General features: G+C 38.0%; 1 protein-coding gene across 6 annotated transcripts in view; it reads right to left on the reverse strand.

Moving 5' to 3' along the window:
- Positions 1 to 24370, reverse strand: part of TET1 (tet methylcytosine dioxygenase 1) — a 134495-nt gene that overhangs the window by 78704 nt on the left and 31421 nt on the right. For 4 of the 6 annotated variants that reach the window (XM_079135730.1, XM_079135729.1, XM_079135727.1 and 1 more), the window contains exon 3: positions 16805 to 16858. In XM_079135730.1, coding sequence (XP_078991856.1) covers positions 16805 to 16858 — 54 coding nt within the window. The other 2 variants (XM_079135732.1, XM_079135731.1) reach the window with 2 other exon arrangements.

The following is a 24370-nucleotide window of genomic DNA, read 5'->3' on the forward strand; positions in this document are numbered from 1 at the left end:
GGGAATTCTTTAAACTATTTTTGCTATAATTTTATAAATTCAACATTGGGTCAAAATAAAATAATAAGCATGTGTGTATTACAGCCTAGAGCCCATAGCCTTTTCCTACGACCCCTTTTCTTCTACCATGTTGAACATTAACTGTAACTATTACAGATAGGGCATGGATTTCAGTGTTCAGTTTGTTGATCACTCTGCTCTTGAATCCTACAGTTGGACACAGTGTTCTTCATTCGAATTGGAAATTTCTTTGATTTAATAACATTCTCATTTTTGTTAAGTGATTTTTATTCCCCACTTAACACTACACTGTTCAATACCTTTTCCTTTGCTTAGATTTAAAATAAATACATATTTATTTATTTATTTATTGGAAGCCGGGGATTGAACCCAGGGCTTTACACAGGCTAAGCAGGCACTCTGCCACTAAGCTACTTCCCAGCCCCAAAATTGTTCAATGATACATTTGCTCTTGTCTTGTAGTGCTAAGGACAAAATCCACTTGATTGCTAGGCAAGATCTCTACCACTGAATTATACCCCCAGCCCTCCTTAAAATGGTCATGCATACTGTCAAGACTGGATCCTAACTATTCCGTACAGAGTAGTAATTCACGTTCTCCTGGAGTGCCAAGATGGCCCCATTTTAACTGGTTTCCCCTACAGACTGTTCTCATTCACCTTTCCAAATTCACAAGGTCAAAAGTGGTATTGTATAACAATTACATTTTTCAAATTAGCATAGAGACTGAACATTTAGAAATTAGTTCTTGAATATTTATATTTCTTTGGTGAAATTGTGCACTTAAGCTTTTCTCTTTAGTATAAAATTTCCTGGAAAATCTTCCATTCATTATGACACCAGTAACTCATTGATGACTTTTTTTTCTCTTTCTTTCTTTCTTTTTTTTTTTTGGTGCTTTGGTGCCAGGGATTGAACCCAAAGGCCCTTAAGTACTGAGTCACATCCCATCCATTTTTATTTCTGAGACAGGATCTCACTAAATTGCTTAGGGTCTTGCTAAATTGCTGAGGTTGCCTTTGAACTTGTGATCCGCCTGCCTCAGCCTCCCAAGCCACTGGGATTACAAACCTGTGCCACAGATCCTGGCTCAACGACTATTTCAGAGCTTTTATTTCTGAGTCCTATTAGCATTAGGGGATCCCATTCATATTAATTAGATACGTGAAAACTTTGTAGACTGAGTATAAAATTCTGTATACCGTTGTGAAACATCCTGAGTTTCAATTCCTTGTCTCTATGTTCTATCTATTTTTTTTAAACCAAACGTTGAGAGAAAATGGCAAAACTACAAGACAGGTTCTTTTTCCTTTGTATACCTACCAAAATTTGCCACAAGCCCTTAGAATAAAAACCAAAACAAAATCTCACTTTGCAGTTTCAACATCATTCTTCCTCATGTTGTTATTACAGGCTCAATATTATATTTACATAGATTACATAACATCCTTTAAAAAAACTCTATGTTCAGTCAGGTCTGTTTATTTTAACAATTATTATAAGACTTAAAGAGTCAAAGTCAATTCATTCTCCTGGACAATAGTGTTTTTCCATAAATGTTACTGTAATTTAATACATGAGACTTTTTTTTTTTTAGGTAAGAATATTATTCAAAAATAAATTTAAGCTGGTATTATAGAGTCATGTAATAAGTAACAATTTAAAAGAATGTCTTTATCACAAGGATGATTAAATAGAAATACTGCCAAAACCAAATGTTGGTGAAGATGTAGGACAACTGAAAGTCTCATAATTGCTGGTGGAGATTCTTAAGTTAAACATCCACCAATTCTTTTACTCAGCAATTTCACTATTTATCTATGAGAAATGACAACATATGCCCACCCATGCACAACACACACAAAACGTTGTACAAGAAATGTTCGCAGCAGCTTTATTCATGATAAACAGAAACTGGAAATAATTCAAATGTCCATCACAAGAGAACAGATATACAAAAATGTAGTACACTTTACAATGTAATACTCAGCAACAAAAAGGAACAAATGACTGATATATATAGTGACATTAATGAATTGCAAAAGGAATGTTCTGAGTGCCAACATAATTCAATGGAGAAAGAATAGGCTTTACAACAAATGATGTCTGGATGACTGGATATTCACATGCAAAAGAAATAAGTTGGATGCCAGTATTGCACCATATAGAAAAAATAACTTAAAATGTAACAAAGACTTGAAGGTAACAGCTAAACTAAAAATACCCTAGAATAAATATAGATATAAATCTTTATGACTTGGATTAGCTAACAGTCTTTTTTAAAAAAAAGTACATCAAAAGTCCTGGCAGTGACACATGCCTGTGATCCCTGTGACTTGGAAGGCTGAGGCAGGAGGTTTGTGAGTTTGAGGCCAGTCTCAGCAATAGGCAACTTAGCTAGACCTTGTTTGAAAATAATAAATAAAAAGACCTGGGGATGTGGCTCAGTGGTAAAGCATTCCTGAGTTCAATCCCCTGTAAAAGAAAGAAAGAGAGAGGAGAGGGGGGGGGGGGGGGGGGGAAGAGTGAAAATTTTGGTATAGGGTAAGTTTACTCTTTGCATTTCTATTTGTTTTAGTTTCTTTCAAGAGTGATGATTTCATAATTTAAAATTACTGCATTATGAAATGCTTTCATTGACTTTCCTTTTTAATCATATGGATTTTCATTTTCCTCTGAAAACATTAATTTTGGGGCACACTTTCACATACTCCCTTGACTCTATGGTTTTATAATGGACTAAAGTATGCTTTGGCTGTTAATATAAGATATAAATCTCTCAGAGAAGTAATAAATTGTTTTTTCTGAGTTTTGTTTCTTATCTATACCCTGAATACCATCTTACGCTATTTGTGTCTATAGGGTACATAAACAAGTCTTTTTTTCTTTTCTTCTTTCTTCTTCTTCTTTTTTTTTTTTTTTCAGAGCTACAGGGTTCTAGATTGGAGGGGCAGATTGTCACTGATTAATAGTTGTTTTCCATTTTACTTGGTCTCCACTGAGTTTCTCTGAATTTGGTATCTTTCTTTTGTTCTAAGTTCCTGGTGAGATAAGGTTGGGGAGAAGATAAGTGGAAGAAAGGCAAGATAAAGAAGGAATGAAGTCTCTTTCACATTCCACTGGAATTCAGTGTTCGTTTCAATACTCACTAATGCCTACTTTTTACCACACAAGTAACTTGAGTCCAGTTTCTCAACCAACATTAAGCATTGGGCTACACTGTGTAACAGGACATTACATAAAGCCATAGAAGTTTTTCATTATTTCTTAAAGCTTTTATTTGCCAGGTCTGGGTAGCACATGCCTATAATCCCAGCTATTCAGGAGGTTGAGGAAGGAAGATTGCAAATTGGAGAACAGCCTGGACAGTTTAGTGAGACCCTGTCACAGAGTGAAAAAATAAAAGTTGAAGAAACAAATTGTTTTCAATTTTTTAAAAAGGAAAACTAAAAAGGGCTGGAGATAGGGCTAGGGTTGTGGCTTAGTGGTAGAGCACTTGCCTAGCATGTGTGAGGCAGTGGGTTTGATCCTCAGCACTGCATAAAAATAAATAAATTAATTAATAAATACATATTGTGTCCATCCAAACCTAAAAAAGGGGGGGGGAGGGGGGCTGGGGATATTGCTCAGCAATAGAGCGTCCCTGGGTACAATCTCTGGTACAAAAAGAGAGAGAGAGAGAGAGAGAGAGATTTCCTATTTCTGTGCCCAAAACAAAGGCTGGGACTGGGACGTGGCCAGTTGTAAAGTGTCCCTGAGTTCAATACCCAGTAACTTAAGAAAGAAAGAAAGAAAGAAAGAAAGAAAGAAAGAAAGAAAGAAAGAAAGAAAGAAAGAAAGAAACCTGGATGGTTGCTAAAAAGTCACAAGAACAACAGAAAAATTGCATAGTTTGTTTTGTTTTGATTGTTTCCCCCTCCTCCAAGAGAGAATGAAATCCAGGGTTTTGTGTATGCTATGCCAGCACTCTACTGCTGGGCTATGTCTTTAGTACAGAATACTTACGTGTTCTTAAAGTAACTACTCAGAAGATTATGCAATTCCAAAATGAAAAAGGATAACAACTTACTTCTGGAGACACTTGGTAGATATTACCTTCACCCAGTGATGAACATTAACATCATAAGAATGAGACAAACTGACATCATGACACTTAGAAGATCACAAATTCGCTCTGTGGTTTCTTGTTAAAAAATGAACAATGGATGTGCATGCCTGTAATCCCAGCAGATCAGGAGGCTAAGGCTGGAGGATGCGGAGTTAAAGGCCAGCCTCAGCATTTTAGCAAGGCCCTAAGCAACTTAGAAAGACCCCATCTCCCAAACATCATTACCCTATGTACATGTATGATTACACAAATGGTGTGACTGTACATCGAGTACAAACAGAGAAAAATTGTACTCCATTTCTTTACAACAAATCAAAATGCATTGTGCTGACAAGTTTAACTAAATAAAACAAACAATAAAGGAAAGAAAGACACTGTCTCCAAATAAAAAATAAAAAGGGCTGGGGATGTAGTTCAGTGGTTAAGGAATCCTGGGTTCAATCCATGGTACAATATCAATAAATAAACAAACAAACAACCTGAATCTAATCATGAGCAAACATAGAATAAACCCAAATTGAGAGATGCTACAAAAACAACTGAATGTACTTACTCTCTGCAAATTACTGACAGAAGACTAGAGAGACACAATAACCACATGCAACGTATGATGAGATCATTGTTTGATACACAAGACATTACAAAGACAATTGGGGAAATATGAATAGGGTTATGATCAGTACATGCAACAACAGTAGCTATCACATCCAACTAGTGTTAACTTCCTTCGTTTCCATCACTGTACTGTACTTATGTAAGATGTCCTTGTACATAGGAAACATGGTGTAGTATTTAGGTTCAAAGGACATCCTTTCTGAAACTTACTCTCAAGGAATGGGGTCAGGGGAGAGTGTATGTCTACAGAGAAAGAAAAAGAGACAAAGTGGAAAAATACAAACAAACTTGGGAGACTTAGTGAATAATACATGTGAATAATTTGTACTATTTTACAGTCTTTCCCCCCCCACCTCAGGAAATAAAATTTTACCATATAAAATTTACATTTGTTAATATGATGAAAATTGCAGCCAAAGATCTTTTGCTCATCCTTTTCCTAATGCATTCTTGCAAAGTCACATTTTTATCTAGATTATTTAACAGTTTTATAACAGTTGTGCTGGCAATGTAAGTGTATAAATAAGGTAGAAAATGAAAAACAGATCAAAACAGTGCAGGCAGAAGACCACTACCAAAGAGTAACCTCCAAGAACTTGGGATTTTCCATGGCAATGTAGGTGTTGTAGGGTCATCACTTCCCTTTTGTTTAAAATTATGTGGACTTTAAAATTTTTTTACTTTCATAAAGCCCATGAAATAGAAGTAGAAAGGAATTTTTTTAAATGAACAAAAGAAGTAGAAAGTCAAATGTCTTTCTCTTTCTAGAATTAAGCAAATTTCGCATTTCTTGGGAATAAATTTGACTTGAGTTTTCCTTCCTTCTTTCATTTTTCTTTTTAGTACTGTGGGTTGAACCCAGGTATGCAATACCACTGAGTCATCCCCACCCCTTAAATTGTTTAGGGCCTCACTAAATTGCTGAGGTTGATTTTGAACTTGCAATGTTCCTGCTTCAGCCTCCTGAGCGTGTGCCACCACACCTGAGCTTTCTCAGAAAAATCAAAACAGAAAAATACATCATATTTTTATATTGTCTTTTATCTTCTGACCAGGAATAGCACACATATTAATTTTCAGAACTTTTCCTTAGAAATTATATTGAGCAGAAATTAACCTGTCAGTCTTTGTACTCTAATGCTATCATTTATCATAAAGCATTATATTAGGAAATGTGGCCTAGGTAACTCTTTATTTTGATGATTCTAACTTGTTACATTTACATGATTAAATATCAGAGGCTTTAACTAAGCCTTGGACAGCTGGATTACATTTCCAATTAAATGTTTCAACCTGCAGAGTGGCTATTTTACACTATCTACTAACTGAGGTCAGAAACTAGATTTCATGAGTGGGGTAACAAAATCAATATATTTAAATAGCTTACACATAGTTTAATCAACAAATATCCTTAGTATTTTATAAAGCTCACCAAAACCCATATTGCAGTCCAATAATATTTTCATCCATGCTTCCTCATGGCTCTATAAATGCCTCTATTTCATTTTTTAATTTAATCTTTTTTATTTTTCCATCGAAGCAATGATTGGTATATCCCTTTATCTCCCTTCCTTGTTATCACCTGGTGTAGATACAGCAGATCAATTTAATCTCTGAGTTTAGGCAACTACATCTATTTTTAGCAATCTGCAAATCTCCTCTAATTAGAAATTTAGGACCGAGAAGCATTAGATATTTCTTTTTTTCTGGTGGGGTGGTGTAGGAGGGTACTGCAGATTGAACCCAGAGGCACTTTTCCACTGAGTGACATCCCCAGACCTTTTCATTTTGTTTTGAAACAGGGTCTCCCTTAGTTGCCCAGGGTGGCCTCGAGCTTGCAATCCTCCTGTCTCACACTCACAGGTGCAATACACCTGTGCAAACACAACCTTTTATGATGAACATTCTTTTTTTTTTTTTTTTTTAAGATGTTGATAGATCTTTATTTTATTCATTTATTTACAGGTAGTGCTGAGAATTGAACCCAGTGCCTCACACATGCTGGGCAAGCACTCTACCATGAGCCACAACCCCAGCCCTATGCTGGACATTCTTAAATGAAGGAAGACCCCCAACAGTTATAGATTGGAGAAACTGTTTGAAACCTGAATTTTACTATCACATGACCCCTTCCACTTGACCTTCAAATCAAAAAATTCTATAGAAATATAACAAAGGACAGGTAGTCTCCAAGAATATGCAAGAAACACATCCATATCCACTCAGGATGGTGGGAGAACTAGACAGATTAAAAGAGACTTGAGACAACACGACCAAATACAAATTGATAACACTCTAGTACTGGATAACAGATTGAGGAGGAAAGCAGCTCAAGAGGATTGGGGAGAGGACTTTTGTTCTTTTGTTTGTTTTTCTTTCGGTACTGGGCACTGAATCCTGGAGTACTTTATCACTGAGATACACAACCACTCTTTTTAATTTTTTTTTTTTTTAATTTTTTATTTTGAGGCAGGGTCTCACTACATTGCCAAGGCTGACCTGTAACTTTCCATCTTCCTGCTTCAGACTCCAGAGTCACTGGGATCATAGTTGTGTGCCACAGTGCTGGGAGGCTTTGAAAATTTCTAAAATGTAAAGTAGAGTATATAATATTAAATTGAATCAATATTGTGGTTAAGAGTGTAACTCAGAGTTAGACCATTTGTCCAGCTCGTGCAAGGTCCTGGGCATTATCCTCAGTACCCCTACCCCCAATAAACAAAGGGATCTGGGCATGGTATCACAGCCCTGCTAGACTCAGTTATTCTCAGCCTGGGCAACCTAGACAGGCCCTGCCACAAAATAACATTTTGTTTTACTTTGTTTTTGGTACCAGGGATTGAATCCAGGCACTCAACTACTGAGCCACATCCTCAGCCCTTTTTATTTTTTTAACAAAGGTCTTTGTTAAGTTGCTCAGGGGCCTTGCCAAATTGCTGAGGCTGGCTTTGAACTCTCAATTCTCCTGCCTTAGCCTCTGGAGTTGCTGGGATTACAAGCATATGCCACCGTGCCCCGCCCATGTGCTATTCCTCAAATTCTTCTATAGGTTTTGGGTTTTCTAAGTAAAAAGATGAAAATTAATCACATTAATATAAATATACTAGATATGTATCTGGATTTCTACATTATCAAAAGTGGCCTGATGACTTGAAAAAAGGGGTACTTTCTCCTATATATTCAAATGTTACTGCACCAATTTCTATTTTAACTTTTGCTTTCATTTGAACTAAAAGTCAATTTCTGTTTTTCTTTGTTTTTGTTTGTTTGTCTTGATTTTGTTTTTGCTTTGACAGTCTTGCTTTAGTTCCCAGGTTGGTACTGAAATCTTGGGCTCAAGTGATCCTTCAGCTCAGTCTCACAAGTAGGTGGGACTACAGGTGTGCACCACCAAGCCCCGCTTAGAGAACAGGCATTTTAAAAAAGCTACTGGGGAGGCTGAGTTGGGAGGATTGAGAGTTCAAGGTCATGGGCCAACATAACAAGATCACAACTCAAAAAAATAAGTGCATTACAATAAAATAAAAAGAAAGTCACTCAGGCTGGTGGTATAACTCAGTGGTAGAGTATGTGCTTAGAAGGCATAAGGACTTGGGTTCAATCCCCAACAAACACAGGAACACAAACACACACACAGCCACTGTTCTTGCATAGATCACTGTGGTAGATAAATTTTGCTATAAAATCTTTGAAAATATATTAAAAAAAGAATTTATTTTGGATACTGAATGACATTCCACTATCAAAAGTTATAATCTGAAAATGAAAAAGATTAATACTTTAACAAAAAATAAATGAATAATTATTTGGGTATTTTTATTGAACTCTTCTTTTTTTTGGTGGGGGGGTAAGTAAGTGGGGATTGAGCCCAGGTGTGTTGAACCACTGAACTACCTTTTCAACCCTCCACCCCTTTTTAAAATTTTTATTTTCAGATAGGGTCTCACTAAGTAGCTTAGGGCCTCATTAAGTTGCTGAGTCTGGCTTTGAACTTGCAATCTGGGATTACAGCTGATCATCTCTGTGCCCAGCATATTTTTATCCGGCTCTTGAGAATGTATTATAGTTAGTAAATGGAGAACTATGCAGGAGGCAAGGTACACTTCAAATATAAGATGAATCCAGCACCATCAAAACAAACACAGTATGAGCATAAATATTCAAGACACAAGGCATATGTTCTTTTGTAGACTAGGAAGAATTTGAGTGATGTGTTTTTTCTGTTTGTAGCTTGAATGAAATTTTTCTCTGTCCATCCAACCTCACTTGGCTTTTATTCACTCAGATTCTCTGGGATCATTCCTAGAAATCACAGAATCAGGGCTAGAGATATAGCTTGGCAGAGCACTTGCTTAGTCTGTGTGAGGCCCTGAGTTTAATCCTCAGTACCCAGGATGGGAGGTATGGGTGGGGTGGTGGGGGGAACAGAAAAAGAAGAAAGGAAAAAGAAATAACAGAATTGATGCATCTTGGGCTGGGGTTGTGGTTCAGTGGTAGTGTGCTTGCCTAGCATGTGTGAGGCCCTGGGTTCAATCCTCGGCACCACACAAAAATTTTTTTTTTAAATAAAGGTATATTAAAAAAAAAAAAGAAGAGGAATTGATAAGTATTTTATTTATTGTTTGTTTGTCTTTACTGGGGCACTTTACCACTGAGTTACATCCCCAGTCCATTTTATTTGAGACAAGATCTTACTAAATGGCTGAGGGTCTCCCTGAGAGTTGCTGAGGTTGGCCTTGAATTTCTTCTCGTCTCAGTTAGCCTCTGGTGTTGCTGGGATTACAGGAATGTACCACCCAGCCAAAGTCTGGACATGGGTCTTGAAACATTGGAAATACACATGGTTTCATGATAACTGTATGACTGTACGTGAGCTGGTTTGGTGAGAACCCAGCACTGAAATTAATCTGATCCTCTCTAGGCAAAATGCAACATAACAGTTGCTGGGTATGCAACCCAGCAGCCCCATGTGTGCCTTTGATGGTGTGAATAAACACTGCTGTATGAACACACGTCTTCTACAGCTTTTGCCAATTTATGACATAATGAGCAAAATAAAGGCCATTTGTTGAATTGCAAAACTAAATTATTAAATTTACATGACCCCCTTTGTGTTCTCAAATTATTTTCTTCCAATTTATATGTTGGCTTGTTCATTTGTTTGTTTTTTAAGCTGGTATACTCTCAATACCCACCCCAAAATCCCTCAGGCTCGGTGGCACATGCCTGTAATCCCGCCACTCAGGAGGCTGAGACAGGAAGATCTGAGTTCAAAGGCAGCCTTAGCAACTTAGCGAGGCCCTAAGCAACTCAGTGAGACCCTGTCTCTAAATAAAATACAAAGAAAAGGGCTAGGGATGTGACTCAGTAGTAAAGTATCCCTGGGTTCTATCCCCAGTACTAATAAAAAATTTAAAAAAAAAAAAAAAAAAAAAACAATAAAACCCACTGGCCAATACATGCAAATATATGGAACAAGTTGCCTTGGATTATGAAGAACTATCAAAATGGCATGTCTTTCTCCCCCAATTGTGGTTTAGTACTTAATCGATCACTTTGATTTGCAACATGTTGCTACAAGTAATGGAGTGCTGCATTTATTACCAGTTTTTAAAAAGTATCATTTTACCAATGATTTCTTTCATTAAATGAAACAATGTTGTAGATGAAATGGCAGACAACAAAATCTGTAGCAGCTGTGAACATCTTCTGTGAACTTCCATTTCTTGTAGCTTAAGGGATTTGAAAATAAAGGAGGCATCTCAGTCCTTTTAAATCTATACTTGTATATATGTTAAGATTTACAAATTAAGGAAATAGTTCTCACAAATCCCAAACACATTTCCTTAAAGGATGTTTTCCCCATCTACCACTTTTTGTTGTTCTTTCCTTCAAAGCATTCACTGCAATTTGTAATTTGTTTGTCTTTAAATTTTCTGCTTGCCTTTCTTCTATAGCATTTAATCTCCTGTGTTTCCTGCAGGAAACACATTGGTCTTAAATTTTCCAGTATAGTCCCAGCATTTACAATGTGCTCAAAATATATTTAGTAAATATTAATTATGCTATTCAGAAAAGATTCCTTCTGAAGTATTTCACAGAGGCTTGATAATCGTCCTAAATTTTTTTAAATTTATTTATTTGTTTGTTTATTTATTTATTTATTTATTTATTTTGCGGTGCTGGGAATTGAACCTTGTGCCCTGGTCCTAAATATTTTGAAAATCACTATGTCATGCCAAGTGAGACCATGTACAAATGTGACACATTCATTTACGATTTGATTCTTTTTAACACATGTTTCAAAATGACATGTAGTTATACTATATGCAAGTGTCCTGTCCTCTGCTAGTGACACGGGCCTTATGCTCCCCCCATGACCTGTTCTTCCTCCTTATCAGCCTCATCAAGGAAGGAAACAGAGAAGAGTAGGGCTGTCAGTGCAAAACCCAGCAGCAAGATCATGTCGTTTAGATTCTTTTCTTTTACAGATCAGCCTCTGTAGACAGTTTCCTGGTTTAATATCCACTGACATTTCTTTATATTTGTTCACCCAGTTCTTCCAAATACTCTACTACCTCTATGATGTTTTATAACCAAAGAGCTAGAAAATGTCCCCTGGCCACCAAGGTAGAATATCTAATTACAGAATATATAAATGTGTCTCCTTCCCTAGTATGCTCACACTGTTTTTTTTTTTTTTTTTTTTTTGCTTGTTTGTTTCAAAGATGAACACAATACCTTTACTTTATTTATTCATTTTTTATGTGGTGCTGATGATTGAACCCAGTGCCTCAGATGCTAGGTAAGCACTCTACCACTGAGCTACAATCCCAGCCCACACTTTTTGTTTTGAGAGGATTTTTAGATTAATTCATGAATTGCAAACATAGTATACAGTTTTGTTTTGTTTTTTCTTTTGGCAGCAGAGGAGATTAAAGCCAGGGTCTTGCAAATGCTGGTCAACATTCTACAGTGAACCACATCCCCAGCCCTGAGTACAGAATTCTTATATAACTTTCACCCAGCCTCACCTAATGTTACCATCTTCATGATCAAGATTTGGGTCCTCTTCTTGACTCAGTAGTACTGCCCTTGTAGTGACTAGTAATGATGGCTATGTACCTTCCATATACTGGTAGATATCCCAGAAGCATGACCCAGATGCAGTTGACAGAAAACTCCCTTTCTTTCTGGCTTTTTATTGGGATACATCATCAAAAACAGGAGAAAACAGGAAGCCAAGGTTTCATCCCCCCATGACTCCAAGTAGAATCCCCCCTCTACCAACAACCACAGCTGAAATCCCTGCTCATAGCCAATGTCCTGGCCCACATCTGTAATCCCAGGGACTCTGGTGGCTGAATCAGAAAGATCGCGAGTATGCTGGAGCGAGTTAGCAAGGCCCTGTCTCAAAGTAAAAAGGGCTGAGTACATAGTTCAGTGGTAGAGCACCCCTGGGTCAATCCTCAGTACTGTACAAAATGGAAACAAAAACAAAAATCTTGCTCCTTCTTTTTAGCTACCACTGCACTTGAGTTCCTCCCCCACTCCTCTGCCTTTCCGGCCCAGTAATAATACCTCTCTGCCTTCCTTAATCCTGTTATCTTTTACTATCATTAGTTATTTTGTTAATTCCACTCACACCTCTAAAGTACTTCTTTAAACCGGGCAGTGGTACATGCCTATAATCCCAGCAGCTCAGGAGACTGAGGTAGAAGGATTGTAAGTTCAAAGCCAGCCTTAGTAATTTAGAGAGGCCCTAAGCAACTCAGTGAGACCCTGTATCTAAATAAAATACAAAGAAAAGGGCTAGGCAATCTCAAAAATCCAAAGGACGAATGATCTCACTGATAAGCGGATGATGACACATAATGGGGGGTGGGAGGGGTGCAAGAATGGAGGAAGGAGGGACTGTATAGAGGGAAAAGAGGGGTGGGAGGGTTGCGGGGGGAGGAAAAAATAACAGAATGATTCAAACATCATTACCCTATGTAAATGTATGATTACGCAAATGGTATGCTGTTACCCCATGTACAAACAGAAACAACATGTATCCCATTTGTTTACAATAAAAATAAATTTATTTTTAAAAGAAAAGGGCTAGGGATGTGACTCAGTGGAAAGCACCCCTGGGTTCTATCTCTAGTACTAATAGATAAACAAATAAAATGCTCCCTTTATGAATTTCTGCTCAAACCTCCAACTGATTGTGCTGGTTTTCTTCAGGGAAAACACTGCCAATCAAAGCAAGTTAATATTACCTTAAAAACTGACTTTCTTGGACTGGGGTTGTGGCTCAGTGGTAGAGCACTTCCTCACAAGTGTGAGGCACTGGATTAGATCCTCAGCATCACATAAATAAATAAAATGGGGGTGTTGTGTTCATCTACAACTAAAAACAAAATTTGAAAAAAATATTGACTTTCTCTAAGAAAATATATCCTCTGAACTCATCTCCTCAGACATACACACAGAATATTTACATAAATGTTTCTTTCAAAAGGAATTCCAAAGCATGTCATTTACAAGCTCAAGTTCATGAGTCATGAACTGAAACTAGTTCACGCTTCTACTGTAGTTAAGAATCAAGCTAGGCAAAGTGGTGCACACCTGTAATTCCAGCTACTCGGGAGGCTGAGGGAGGAAGCTAGCAAGCTGCAGGTTTGGAAACTTAGGAAGAGTCTGTCTAAAAAAACAAAACAAAACAAAACAAAACAAAAAAAACAAGTATCTTTTTATTTTGTATCTGTACCACTGTATCTCAGTGGCAGAGTGTTTGCCTATCCTGTGTGAGGCACTGGGTTCGATCCCTAGCACAACAAACAACAACAACAAAAACCAACAGACGTTTCTTAATACAGCAGAGCTAAGAATTTGCCATCCCTATGTGAAAATAACAGTGATTACCAAGAGGGCTTGAAGGGGAAGCTAATGCTGAGCCAGCCTCACCCAACCCTGCCTCTTATGTTTGATGCCGCTCTGGTCATAAAGTGCTTATAAAGGAAACATTTCAGCAAGAGGAAGACTTCTAAAAAATTTGAATCACTACTTAAAGCTTTAAAATTTGAAGTATAACAGAATGAATGTAGGTATCCATGTAAGGAACAATTTCATTTAGAGAAGAGTTATGAAGCAGGGTATGGTGTCAAATGCCTATAATCCCAGTGGTTTGGGAGGCTGAGGCAGGAGGATGAAGGGTTCAAAGCCAGTCTCAGCAACTTACGAAGGCCTAAGTCACTTAGCAAGACCTTGTCTCTAGATAAAATATGAGAAGGGCTTGGGGATGTGGCTCAATGGTTAAGTGCCCCTGGGTTCAATCCCAGGTACCATTAAAAGAGAGAGAGAGAGATGTGAGATGTGAGATCAACAATTTCAATCCTGCGACTGGATTTCAATAGGACCAGGTTCAAAGCAGGACGGAATTAACCTCAAATTCTTTGTGTCATCCCCCCCTGCCCCCCAGTTAATTTTTGGACAATTATTTCTTGAGTATCTACTATAACTAAGATATTGTTTTAGTAGCTGAGAGTCAACAAGGAATAAGACACAGCACCTTGCTGTGAAGAATCTCAGAACTTAGGATGTTTGCTGGAGGATAAGCACAGAGAGATTTAGGACTTGTACCTCCCTTCTCTTGGGGAGCATGGTGTCAGGGAAGGTAAGCCTCAAATTCTATACCCAATTTCCTCCATGTATTATTCATCCATTTAGCTAAGAGATGATGAAGGTAAACAATTTTTCATAGCACCTACCTGACAAAGGGACCCAGGGGATTTGAAGATCTAAGGAGCCAGAATCAAAGGAAAGCAGACTAGATCTTTGGTTCAATGCCAAAAGCAAGGACAAAGAATTATGAAAAGAGACCAAGTCATAACTTGTAGAGTCCCATCACTGAATTTCTAGAGAGAACCCAAATGGAACATTTAAGTCCTTATCCATAAAAACTTATGGGACAGTGGTACAGGCCTATAATGCCTGAGGCAGGAAAATAACAAGTTCAAGGCCAACCTGGACAACTTAGGGAGAACCTGATGTGGCTCAGTGGTGCGGTGCCTCAAAACAGAACAAAGTTCTGTCTCTTAAGTTGAGATCCATAGTCTTTTCCTACCCTCACTCCTTTCTCAAACACACTTACCATTCTCCTTTAGGGTTATATAATATTCTACATTTGTCTCACTGAATTTTAATACCAAGTTAAAATCTGAAGGTTTTTAGCATTTCTACTCTTCAGAAGAGAAGCAAAGCTTGGAAAAGGAATATAGCAGGAAATATTTTTAAAACATAAGTGCCTACATCAAAAACAATATTTTTTTTCTCTTAGAGCAAACAACAATTCAGTTCTGCTTGATGGGGCAGATGAAATTCCACCACTCACAGGTACTTAATTGAATTAAAAAAAAAAAAAAAAAGGGTCAGAATCTACCACCATGATTCCCAAAAGCAATACATGGTATATTTACTTCCAAAATTTATTTCAGGTGACAGGACACCCACAGACTAACATAATAAACAGAACTAAATAGCACTCCCCAAGCCCAATTCCATGTCCTAGCAAAGGAGGGAAAAGATTTAGCTACCAGGTTTAGTGTCTATTAGTTTCTGTTATGTACTCTCTTTTTTCTCCTATAATTCCCCCCCCTCCAATGTTCAAGAGCCATTTATAACAGCAAGACTGAAACTATTCTCATGAAGAACTTAATGCCTGAGATGGATTTACCCAATACAGAAAATATAGAGAGATCTAAGTAGAACTCCATAGATGGGAGAAGGGAAGGGCATGAAAGGAGGTAGATGAAAAACAGAAGATGGTTTAATTTGTCTTGAAAATAACCACTATTCATTTTGTCCAGGCCCCAAGAGAATTTGTGCCAAGCAATTTCATTCACTTCACAGTGTCTAGCACATTGCTGACTACATGGTAAATATGAAATAAATACTTGTTGGTTGATGAAAAATGTACATGGCAATGCTGTATATACCCAGGAAACAAAAACTCAAGGTGGTCAGCTAAAATAGAAAGCAACACAAGGTTTAGTTCTCAATATGAATATTTTCAACTCACACAACTAGGGGAACAAACAAGATAAAATTCTGCCATAGTCATAGTTCAAGATGTTGTTCCCCTTGGAAGCTAAAACTTTATTCGCAAAAGAGAAGTTACAATTAGGTCAAATATTTTAAGTTAAATATGTACAATATAATTTTACAGACCAGTTGCTTTATTGCTTGCCATTTCTTCTTCAATTAAAAAGGTTGCTTACGTTTATAGTAGCAATATGCCACTTGAAAGCTTAAGCACATAAGCACCTATTTGCCAGACTAATGCTAGCCTTGAAGTTTTAGTGATGCCATATGTTTTTAAATTAACCCTTCTAAATACTGTACAAAGCTTCTATATGGATTGTTAGCTTATAACCAAATTTGGTTACTGTTAAATACTCATCGGTCAATGTATAGAATATAAAGAAAACATGCTTATTCCTACAGTCCTATGAATGCCAAAATTAAAGATGATATAATGGGAACGTGGTATTAAGCAATTATAAGGTGACTGTAAGATTTCAATGACTTATACGTTTTAAGTTGAACTAAACTCTCTGAGAACCATTATTCTTAAGGGAAAAAAAAGATCACAAATTTTAAAATAGTATTTAATGGGAGGTCTATTAAAATCACAATGGATCTTAGCTGTCAACTTCAAATAGTACCTTTCTCCTAAAAAGCTTAAGTACACACACCAGTGCAACAACACAAATGCAGATGTTACAAAGGGGGATATAAAGAAAAATGAATTTTATTCACAACACTTTGCATATAAACTTTTCCTTCTGCAGACTTGTGGGAGTTGAAAATAAAGGATGCTAATATGCACATTATGCAGTACATCAGAAAAAAAGAGGAAAAAACTTGAGTCGAGTGAAAATTCATTAATCTACTGAAAATCTGGGAGAATACATATCCACTGTATTCCAAATTTACCCTCAAGTGACAGAAAAAAAAAAAAAAAACTACATGAAATGGAAAAAATTAAATATTATTTAATCAACAGCTGATTACCTTTAAAACTTTGGGCTTCTTTTCCCTCTGGGGCCTCTTGTTTTCTTTTATAACCTAAAAAAAAATCAAATTGGAAAATGAGCCTCCATCAAGGAAAAAAAAAAAATAGCTCCCACCCCCCCAAAATTTTTGACTATTTTTCTGTAAAACTACTTATACCATTTAAAAATCATCAACATGTTTGCTAGGCAAAACCTAAAGCTCTTATGTAAAATGTATATTTTAAAAGTCACTGAAAAAAAAGCCCTTCTATAAAGATGAAGTAGGGAAGTACCCTTTTTTCCCCTTAGAGTCTGTCTTAATTAGCCTCTGCATTCTTCACAGCGAAGCCCACGAGGTAGCCATCTTGCTTGCTTCTGCAGAGGAAGCCTCTACAGTGGAACAGTTCTGCAAACTGCTTTTGGTATTATTATCATGGTGTTTAAAGGCAGCCCTGGCCTGCCAGCACTGTAGACGTGCTGGGCATGCCTTTTGCAAAAACAGCCCCACAAAGAGTGCAGCCAATGGCAATGCAGAGCTTAGCAACTCCAAAGTGATCTTCTCAGCCTAGCCCTTCCTAGACAAAGGATCTCCTGTGCGGCTCTGCTCTCACCACAGGACACAGGCAGCCACAAGCTGCGACATGGAGTTCTCTGCAGAGGATCTGGTCGCGCCGAAATCACAGGAGGCTTCAGCAAAAACAATGCACACAAATCCCCCAGGTCGCCACCATCGGATCGATGGCGGAGTCTCCCTGATTAGTAACCTCTTGGTGGCTCGGAGGGTAGGTCTCCATGGGGGAGGGGTTTGCTGCTCTGCCTCCAACCTACAGGAGATACAACGAAGCCTAGGGGGGCATTTGGGCTTGCTGAAACTCTGGAAGGTATTGTGCATTTTTACTTTATAAGGCAAGGCTAAATATTGGCGATATTTAAGGCAGGGAGGTTATGTGAGGACAGTGTAGGCTCAGCTGTTGGGCTGCGTGTCTCATTCCTCGGAACCACACCTCTTTGCAGCAGGCGCTCTGCCCAGAAACACAGCAATTTGATTTCTGTCAATAAATGTCCAATGACAAAGGCAGATTAAAAAACAACAATAAAGCCACTTAAAAGGAAAAGAACAGGATGAGGACAAGGAAAAGGGGTGGTGTTTTAAAAATACACTTGTCACTGAGTGTCTAGAGAGAAAAAAGATTTCGCTCTTTTGCTATGGACATTTCCGATGACTTTCATTTCCAAAGAAATCCCCGACTAACCAGAAGACAGATTTTGACTGGTACCTGTAGTACAAAAGGGCACTTTTGGCTTCTTTCTCTTCCAAGATCATCAATTGTCACTGAGAATTTCTCTGCAAAACTGACAAGTGGGTCCCCACGTGGAACCTGTCTGCATACCAGCCTGGTGGACAGGCACAGCAACCGGCTTCCCAGGGACTGGGATGGGTACCTGAGCCAGGGATGGAACAAGCCACCCACATACACCAGACTCACATACATGGGACTGCCCCTGTGCCTAGTGGGTGGCAGGTACTGAGAGAACTGGCTCCATAGTTAACACCTGCCAGACACTGGGAAACGCAGGAACAGAAAAGTCTCCCTCCCATCAGCCCCCTGGCGTTACAACTGTGGAAGCAAAAGACCAAATCGGCAAAGAACTGGAGCAACCATGGTGTGCTAGCTGGTCTCAAGGTCACTGCCAAAAAGCAGTGCAGAGACCAGTCACAGCCCCGTCACAGCCACCTTGACAGCTGCACAGATCTTGGGAAGACAGCCCCAGCTCCAGCCTCACAGAGCCAAAGTTTCAGCAGCCCATTTGGAGGATTGGCAGGATGGCTTGCTTGCCTGGCTGCTGAGCCAAAGAAGGGTTTTCCACTTGCAGTTGGATTCAGAACAGATTCCCACAACCAAAAATTGGGAACAGAGTGAGGGCCGGAAGGCCTGCATTTCATCACCCTGGGTTCCTAGGCTTTCAGTTTGCCACGAAAGCACGCTTTGCTTGTTGAATTGTGAAGTCCAGCATGCCTTGTTTTCCCTCTTTTATTCTTTAGGCGCTGGGGATTGAAACCAGGGTGACATGCATGCTCTAACCCCGAGCTGTATCCCCAGCCCATTATCCCACTACCTCTCAACCATTCACCCTCAAAATTTTTAATAAGTTCATGTAAGGAAAAAAAAAATCTATTGGGTGTGGTATTCTGAACTCTTCCTTAAACACTTGTAGCAACACCAATGGATTGTGACCCAACCACATCCACCAGTACAAACACTAACCAAGCCCATACTACTTCTAAGAACCTCTTTGTGGGGAAGGAAGCAACCATGAAACAGGTACAAAAACAGGATCAAATTCTTGTAAGCTTTCAAATACAGTAAGCTTTTGAAAGCAAGTTTAAAAAATAGATACATGTTAGCTTTATCTGTTTCCCTTTTTTAAGACTTTTTGTTTTTTCATGGTAAAATATACATAAACAGCATCATGGCACACATCTGTTAATCTCAGTGACAGGAGGCTAAAGCAAGAGGATCACAAATTCAAGGCCAGCCTCCGCAACCCAAGGAGACTCTCAAAATAAAAATAAGAAATGCTGGGGATGTGCCTCAGTAGCAGTGCACCCCTGGGTTCAATCCCTAGTACTGAAAAATATATAAATAAAAGCAAATATATGGAACACAAAATATATCATTTCATCTCTTTTTCCAGGTATAGTTTGGTGTGATTAAAAATGGTCACCATGTTGTACAGCCATTATTACTACTCTCTATTTCCAGACCTATTTTAGTCACCTGAACATTAGGTCTACCTAGTCCCATCCATGTCATTTTGGGGAGCTGTCAGTTTGTAAAAAATTCTGGGATTAAATAAAAAATTGAAATGCCATCTTTTATAATAAGAAAATAACTGATCATGCCTTTTACAGTTTTATCAGAGATTTGATATTTTTTCCCCCAGTAGTAGAACTTGAACTTAAGACCTCCCACATGCCAGCCAAGTGCTCTATTACTAAGTACATGCCCAGCTCTATTTATCAATTTATTTACTTATTTATATTATTTTGAGACAGGATCGTGCTAAATTGCCCAGGTTGGCTTCAAATTTGTAATCCTCCTACAGTCACCCCAATACCTGGATTACAGGCTTGTGCCATGATGCCAACCCATATCAGAGACTTTTATTTGTCTTTTGGTACTGGGGTTTGAATCTAGGGGTACTTAATCACTGAGCCACATCCCAGCCCTTTTTATTTTTTATTTAAAACTGCTGACGATAGCTTTGAACTTGTGACCCTCCTGCCTTAGCCTGCGATTCCAGGTGTGGGTCACCACATCCATTTCCTATCAGAGTTTTTAAAATTAGTTTGGTTTCACTTCTTGCAGGACACAAAAAACCTGAAAGACTGACAATGGAGAACCATCTTAGGTTGCTGGGTTGACCCAACTCCCCCTGCAGGAGTCTGATCATTTAGTATGGTTATTCCCTGGTTTCCCTCCCCACCTCCTGCCCCAAGAGGATCCACCTGATATCAAACCCCTTCTCTGCAGAAGTCCTGTTTTCTTTTGGTAAAAATAGTAGCTCCTTTTTTTTTTTTTTTAAGGGGCAGGGGTGTGGAGATTGAACCCAGGGCCTTGAGCAGGCTGGCAAATGCTCTACCACTGAACTACACTGCAGTCCTAAAAAGTCTGCTTCTTATTACTAGTCTATTTGGTTTGTATCATAATAATTTTTGTTTTCCTTTCTTTTTAAAAGAAGTCTGATCAGGTGTGGTGGTGCATACCTATAATGCCAGCAACTCCATAGACTGAGGCAGAAGAATCTCAAGTTTAAAGCTAGTCTCAGCAATGTAAAGAGATCCTGTCTCAAAATAAAAAATAAAAAAGTCTGGAAATGTAACTCAATGATAGAGCACTCCTGGGTTCAATCCCCAGTACTAAAGGGAGAAGGAAAAAAAACAATCAAAAAACAAAAACCCCAAAACAGGTAGGGACTTGAGTATGTAGTTCAGTTGAGTTCTCCAGATACTGGGTTAGAACACCAGCACCATCCAAGCCAAATCCTCTGAATAGGTATGAAACTGAAGCTTACGCAATTGTCTTATTGTTTAGATTTACATGAAAAAAATTGCTTTGCCTATCTTATTTATTTGCTTTGTTTGTTTATTGGTGGAGGGACTGGGGATTGGACCTAGAGATGGTTTACCAATGAGTTACTTCCCCAGTCCTTTGTATTTTTATTTAGAGAAAGGATCTTGCTAAATTACTACCGGCTCACTAAGTTGCTAAGGCTGGCCTTGAACATATGATCCCCTTGCCTCAGTCTCCCAAATTCAATGGAATTACAGGAGTGCTCCACCACACCTGGCTGTACCAAACATTCTCCTAATCACTTACCATGTATGAAAATGGTTTTACATGTTTCAAAAAGAAAGTATTACTATTTTCCTCCTAGCTCATTCAACAGAAAACACTATCTTATACAAGATCAATGTTCTCGGCGGGATAAAAACTCTTAAGGTGCTATTAACTGTACTGCACCTAATTTCCAGTTGGTGCAATCACAACATTGGAGAACTGTAGTTGTCACTAATTAATACAACTATGTATAAGTGAATATAATGAGCAATTAAACTCATATTGTATCAAAATTGGAGATAGTCAGAGGACCCAATATTTTAGGGCAATGGAAACTCTCCCAGATAAATCTACTATCAAACAAGAGTGCTGCTAGAGATGAGATACAAACTCCACCACACCAGGCTTACATCATCTTATATTTATGAATTTAAAAAGAGCATAAAACTTTCATTTTCAGTGATAATGGAATTGATAATTTGGAACAACTCTCCTGCTAGAGGTAATTAGAAAAGCTAGGCAAAATATAAAATCATCTGCTTGAGGGCATGGAAGAGTGAAATATTACCATGGAACTCAAGAATTGCCAGACCATGATTCAGAGGGGATGTGAAGTAGTGACATGAAATATAAGTAAAAATAAAAAAAGAAAAATAGGTCAAAGAAAACACTGAAATTAAAAGTATTTGATTCATGTAGTCCCATTATCCAGGAGGCTGAGGTAGAATGGTTTAAGCCCAGGAGTTCAAGTTCAGCCTGAGTAACATAGCTAGAAACTATTTCTCTCTCTCTCTCTCTCTCTCTCTCTCTCTCTCTCTCGTTCTCTCTCTCTTTTTTTTAACCAGGGATTGAACCCAGGGGCTTTTAACCAGCACCTCCCAAACATTCTAAAAAACTACACATCATGTACAACCACAAAAATGGGATACTAATTAGAATAAGTTATACCCCATGTATGTATGTCAAAATGCACTCTGTCAGGTGTCTATAAACAGAAAAATAAATTTAAAAAAACTTTAAATTGCATTTTTTTGTGAAATGAGCCTGTAAGAATTCTTTCCTTTCTTTCCCCCCTTCCTTCTTTTTTTTTTTTTTTTTTTTGTGTGTGTGTGTGTGTGTTTGTTTGTTTTTTTGTGGTACTAGGGGTTGTATCCAGGGGTGTTCTGCCACTGAGCAACACCCCCAGTTCTTTCTGTATTTTTTTTTTTTAATTTTTTTAGTAGTAAATGGACACAAGTCCTTTATTTTATTTATTTATTTTTATGTGGTGCTGAGGACGGAACCCAGTGCCTCACATGTGCTAGGCAAGTGCTCTACCACTGAGCTACAACCCCAGCCCCTTCTTTTGTTTTTGTTTTTGTTTTTTTTTTTTTTGGTGCTGAGGATCGAACCCAGGACCTTGTGTTTACAAGGCAAGCACTCTACCCACTGAGCTATCTCCCCAGCCCCCTTCTTTTGTATTTTAAGACCAGGTACTGTTAAGGGGCTCCTTAAGCGGCTGAGGCTGTCCTCAAATTTGGGATCCTCTTGAGTCAGCTTCCTGAGTCACTGGGATTACAGGTGTGTCACTACACCCGGCTGAACCTTTGACTCTATCATAACATTTCCTTCCAAGTTCCACAATCTAAAAGCAGTATTCTCCCCATGATTATCCCTCAACCCATAAACATTTTGCTTATGGTCACAGCTTGTGGAGGAACACAGAGGATGCCCTCCAAGTCAGATTCTCTAATCCTGTATCAATTCTGTGGCCCAAGTCTCTATGAGCCTAAGTGTCTCCCTTCATAAATTGGGAACAGAATATACATTTCATAAGATTGTTGTTAATTAAATGAAACACTGAACATGTCAGTGTTTAATGCAATAATGAGCACTTAGTAGGTACTGAACACATGATAAATTGCTATTAATCCCTTCAAATATCAGTGTTTACTACATACCAATTCCACATCTAACATCAATATTCAATTTAACCAACTTCTATGTGCTCACCATACGCCAGATACTACATACAGAAGAGAAAAAATAATTTGAGACAATTCAGTCAAAGCAGTGAAGTTTCTACACAATACAGAGTGAATCCACTTATAATTTTGTATTACAAAAATGAAGAGAAGAAATTCAGCACAAGCTACTGGATAAAAAATCGGTAAAATAGAATTTCTCAAAAAATTGAAAATTTTATGTTTCAAACACTAGAAAGTGAAAAGGCATCATAAAGAGAAAATACTTGGAAATTATATATTTTATAGGAATCTAGAATCCACAACACACAAGGAATCCTGGACAGTCAAGGACAAAAAGAATTTTTTTTTTTTTTTTTTAAAACCCGGCAAGCACTCTACCACTGAACTACACAGAACTACATCCCCAGCCCCAATTAACTAAATTTAAGGAATAGGTGAACAGCAAGACATATCTCCATATACAAATGGTCTATTAGCATATAAAAAGGTACTCAACAGCATTAATTATTAGAGAAATGCAAATCAAAACCAGAGTTAACCCAGCTTGGTGGCAGTGTGAGGCAGGAAGATCAAAAGTTTGAGGCCAGCCTGGGAAACAGTGAGAGACACTGTCTCAAAATGAGAACTAAAAGGGGCTGGTGATGTAGTTCAGTGATAGAGCACCCCTGGATTAAATTATTAGTGCCACAACAATAATTAATTGTTTAAGTAATAAAAAGTGGAAACATTCATCTGTCGCCTGATGAATGAATATATAAAATGTTAATGTTAATGAGTAAGTAATATATGAAATATTCTGAGCCATCAAATACAGCAGAGTACTGATACATGGCATGTGGATGAACTTTGAAACATGCAAAGTAGGGTTGAAGATGTTGCTCAGGGGTAGAGCATGAGCGTAGCATGTTTGAGGCCCTGGGTTCAATCCCCAGACCTCAAAAAATATGTGAAGTGAAAGAAGCAAGTCACAAAAGAGAATATATTGTATGATTTCATTTGTAGAAAAAGTCCAGAATAGATAGATAGATCCATAGAAACAAAAAGCAGATTAGTAGTAACCAGGGAATGGGGTACAGAAGAACAGGTAAATGCTATATAATGGTTCTGGGTTTCTAAAGGGATAATATAATGAGACAAGGAAATAATAGGAATTGCTACAGTTGTTAGTTATATAGTAATAATAAGCTGTATTTGGTATTTGCCTGGACTTGTGAAACTAAAATCATAAAAGGCGCCTGGTGACAAACTTGCTGTGTGGCAGGATGACACTCCTGA

Source organism: Sciurus vulgaris (genome assembly GCF_902686455.1).
Source record: "Sciurus vulgaris genome assembly, chromosome: 4".
In the NCBI taxonomy this organism is placed as follows: domain Eukaryota; kingdom Metazoa; phylum Chordata; class Mammalia; order Rodentia; family Sciuridae; genus Sciurus; species Sciurus vulgaris.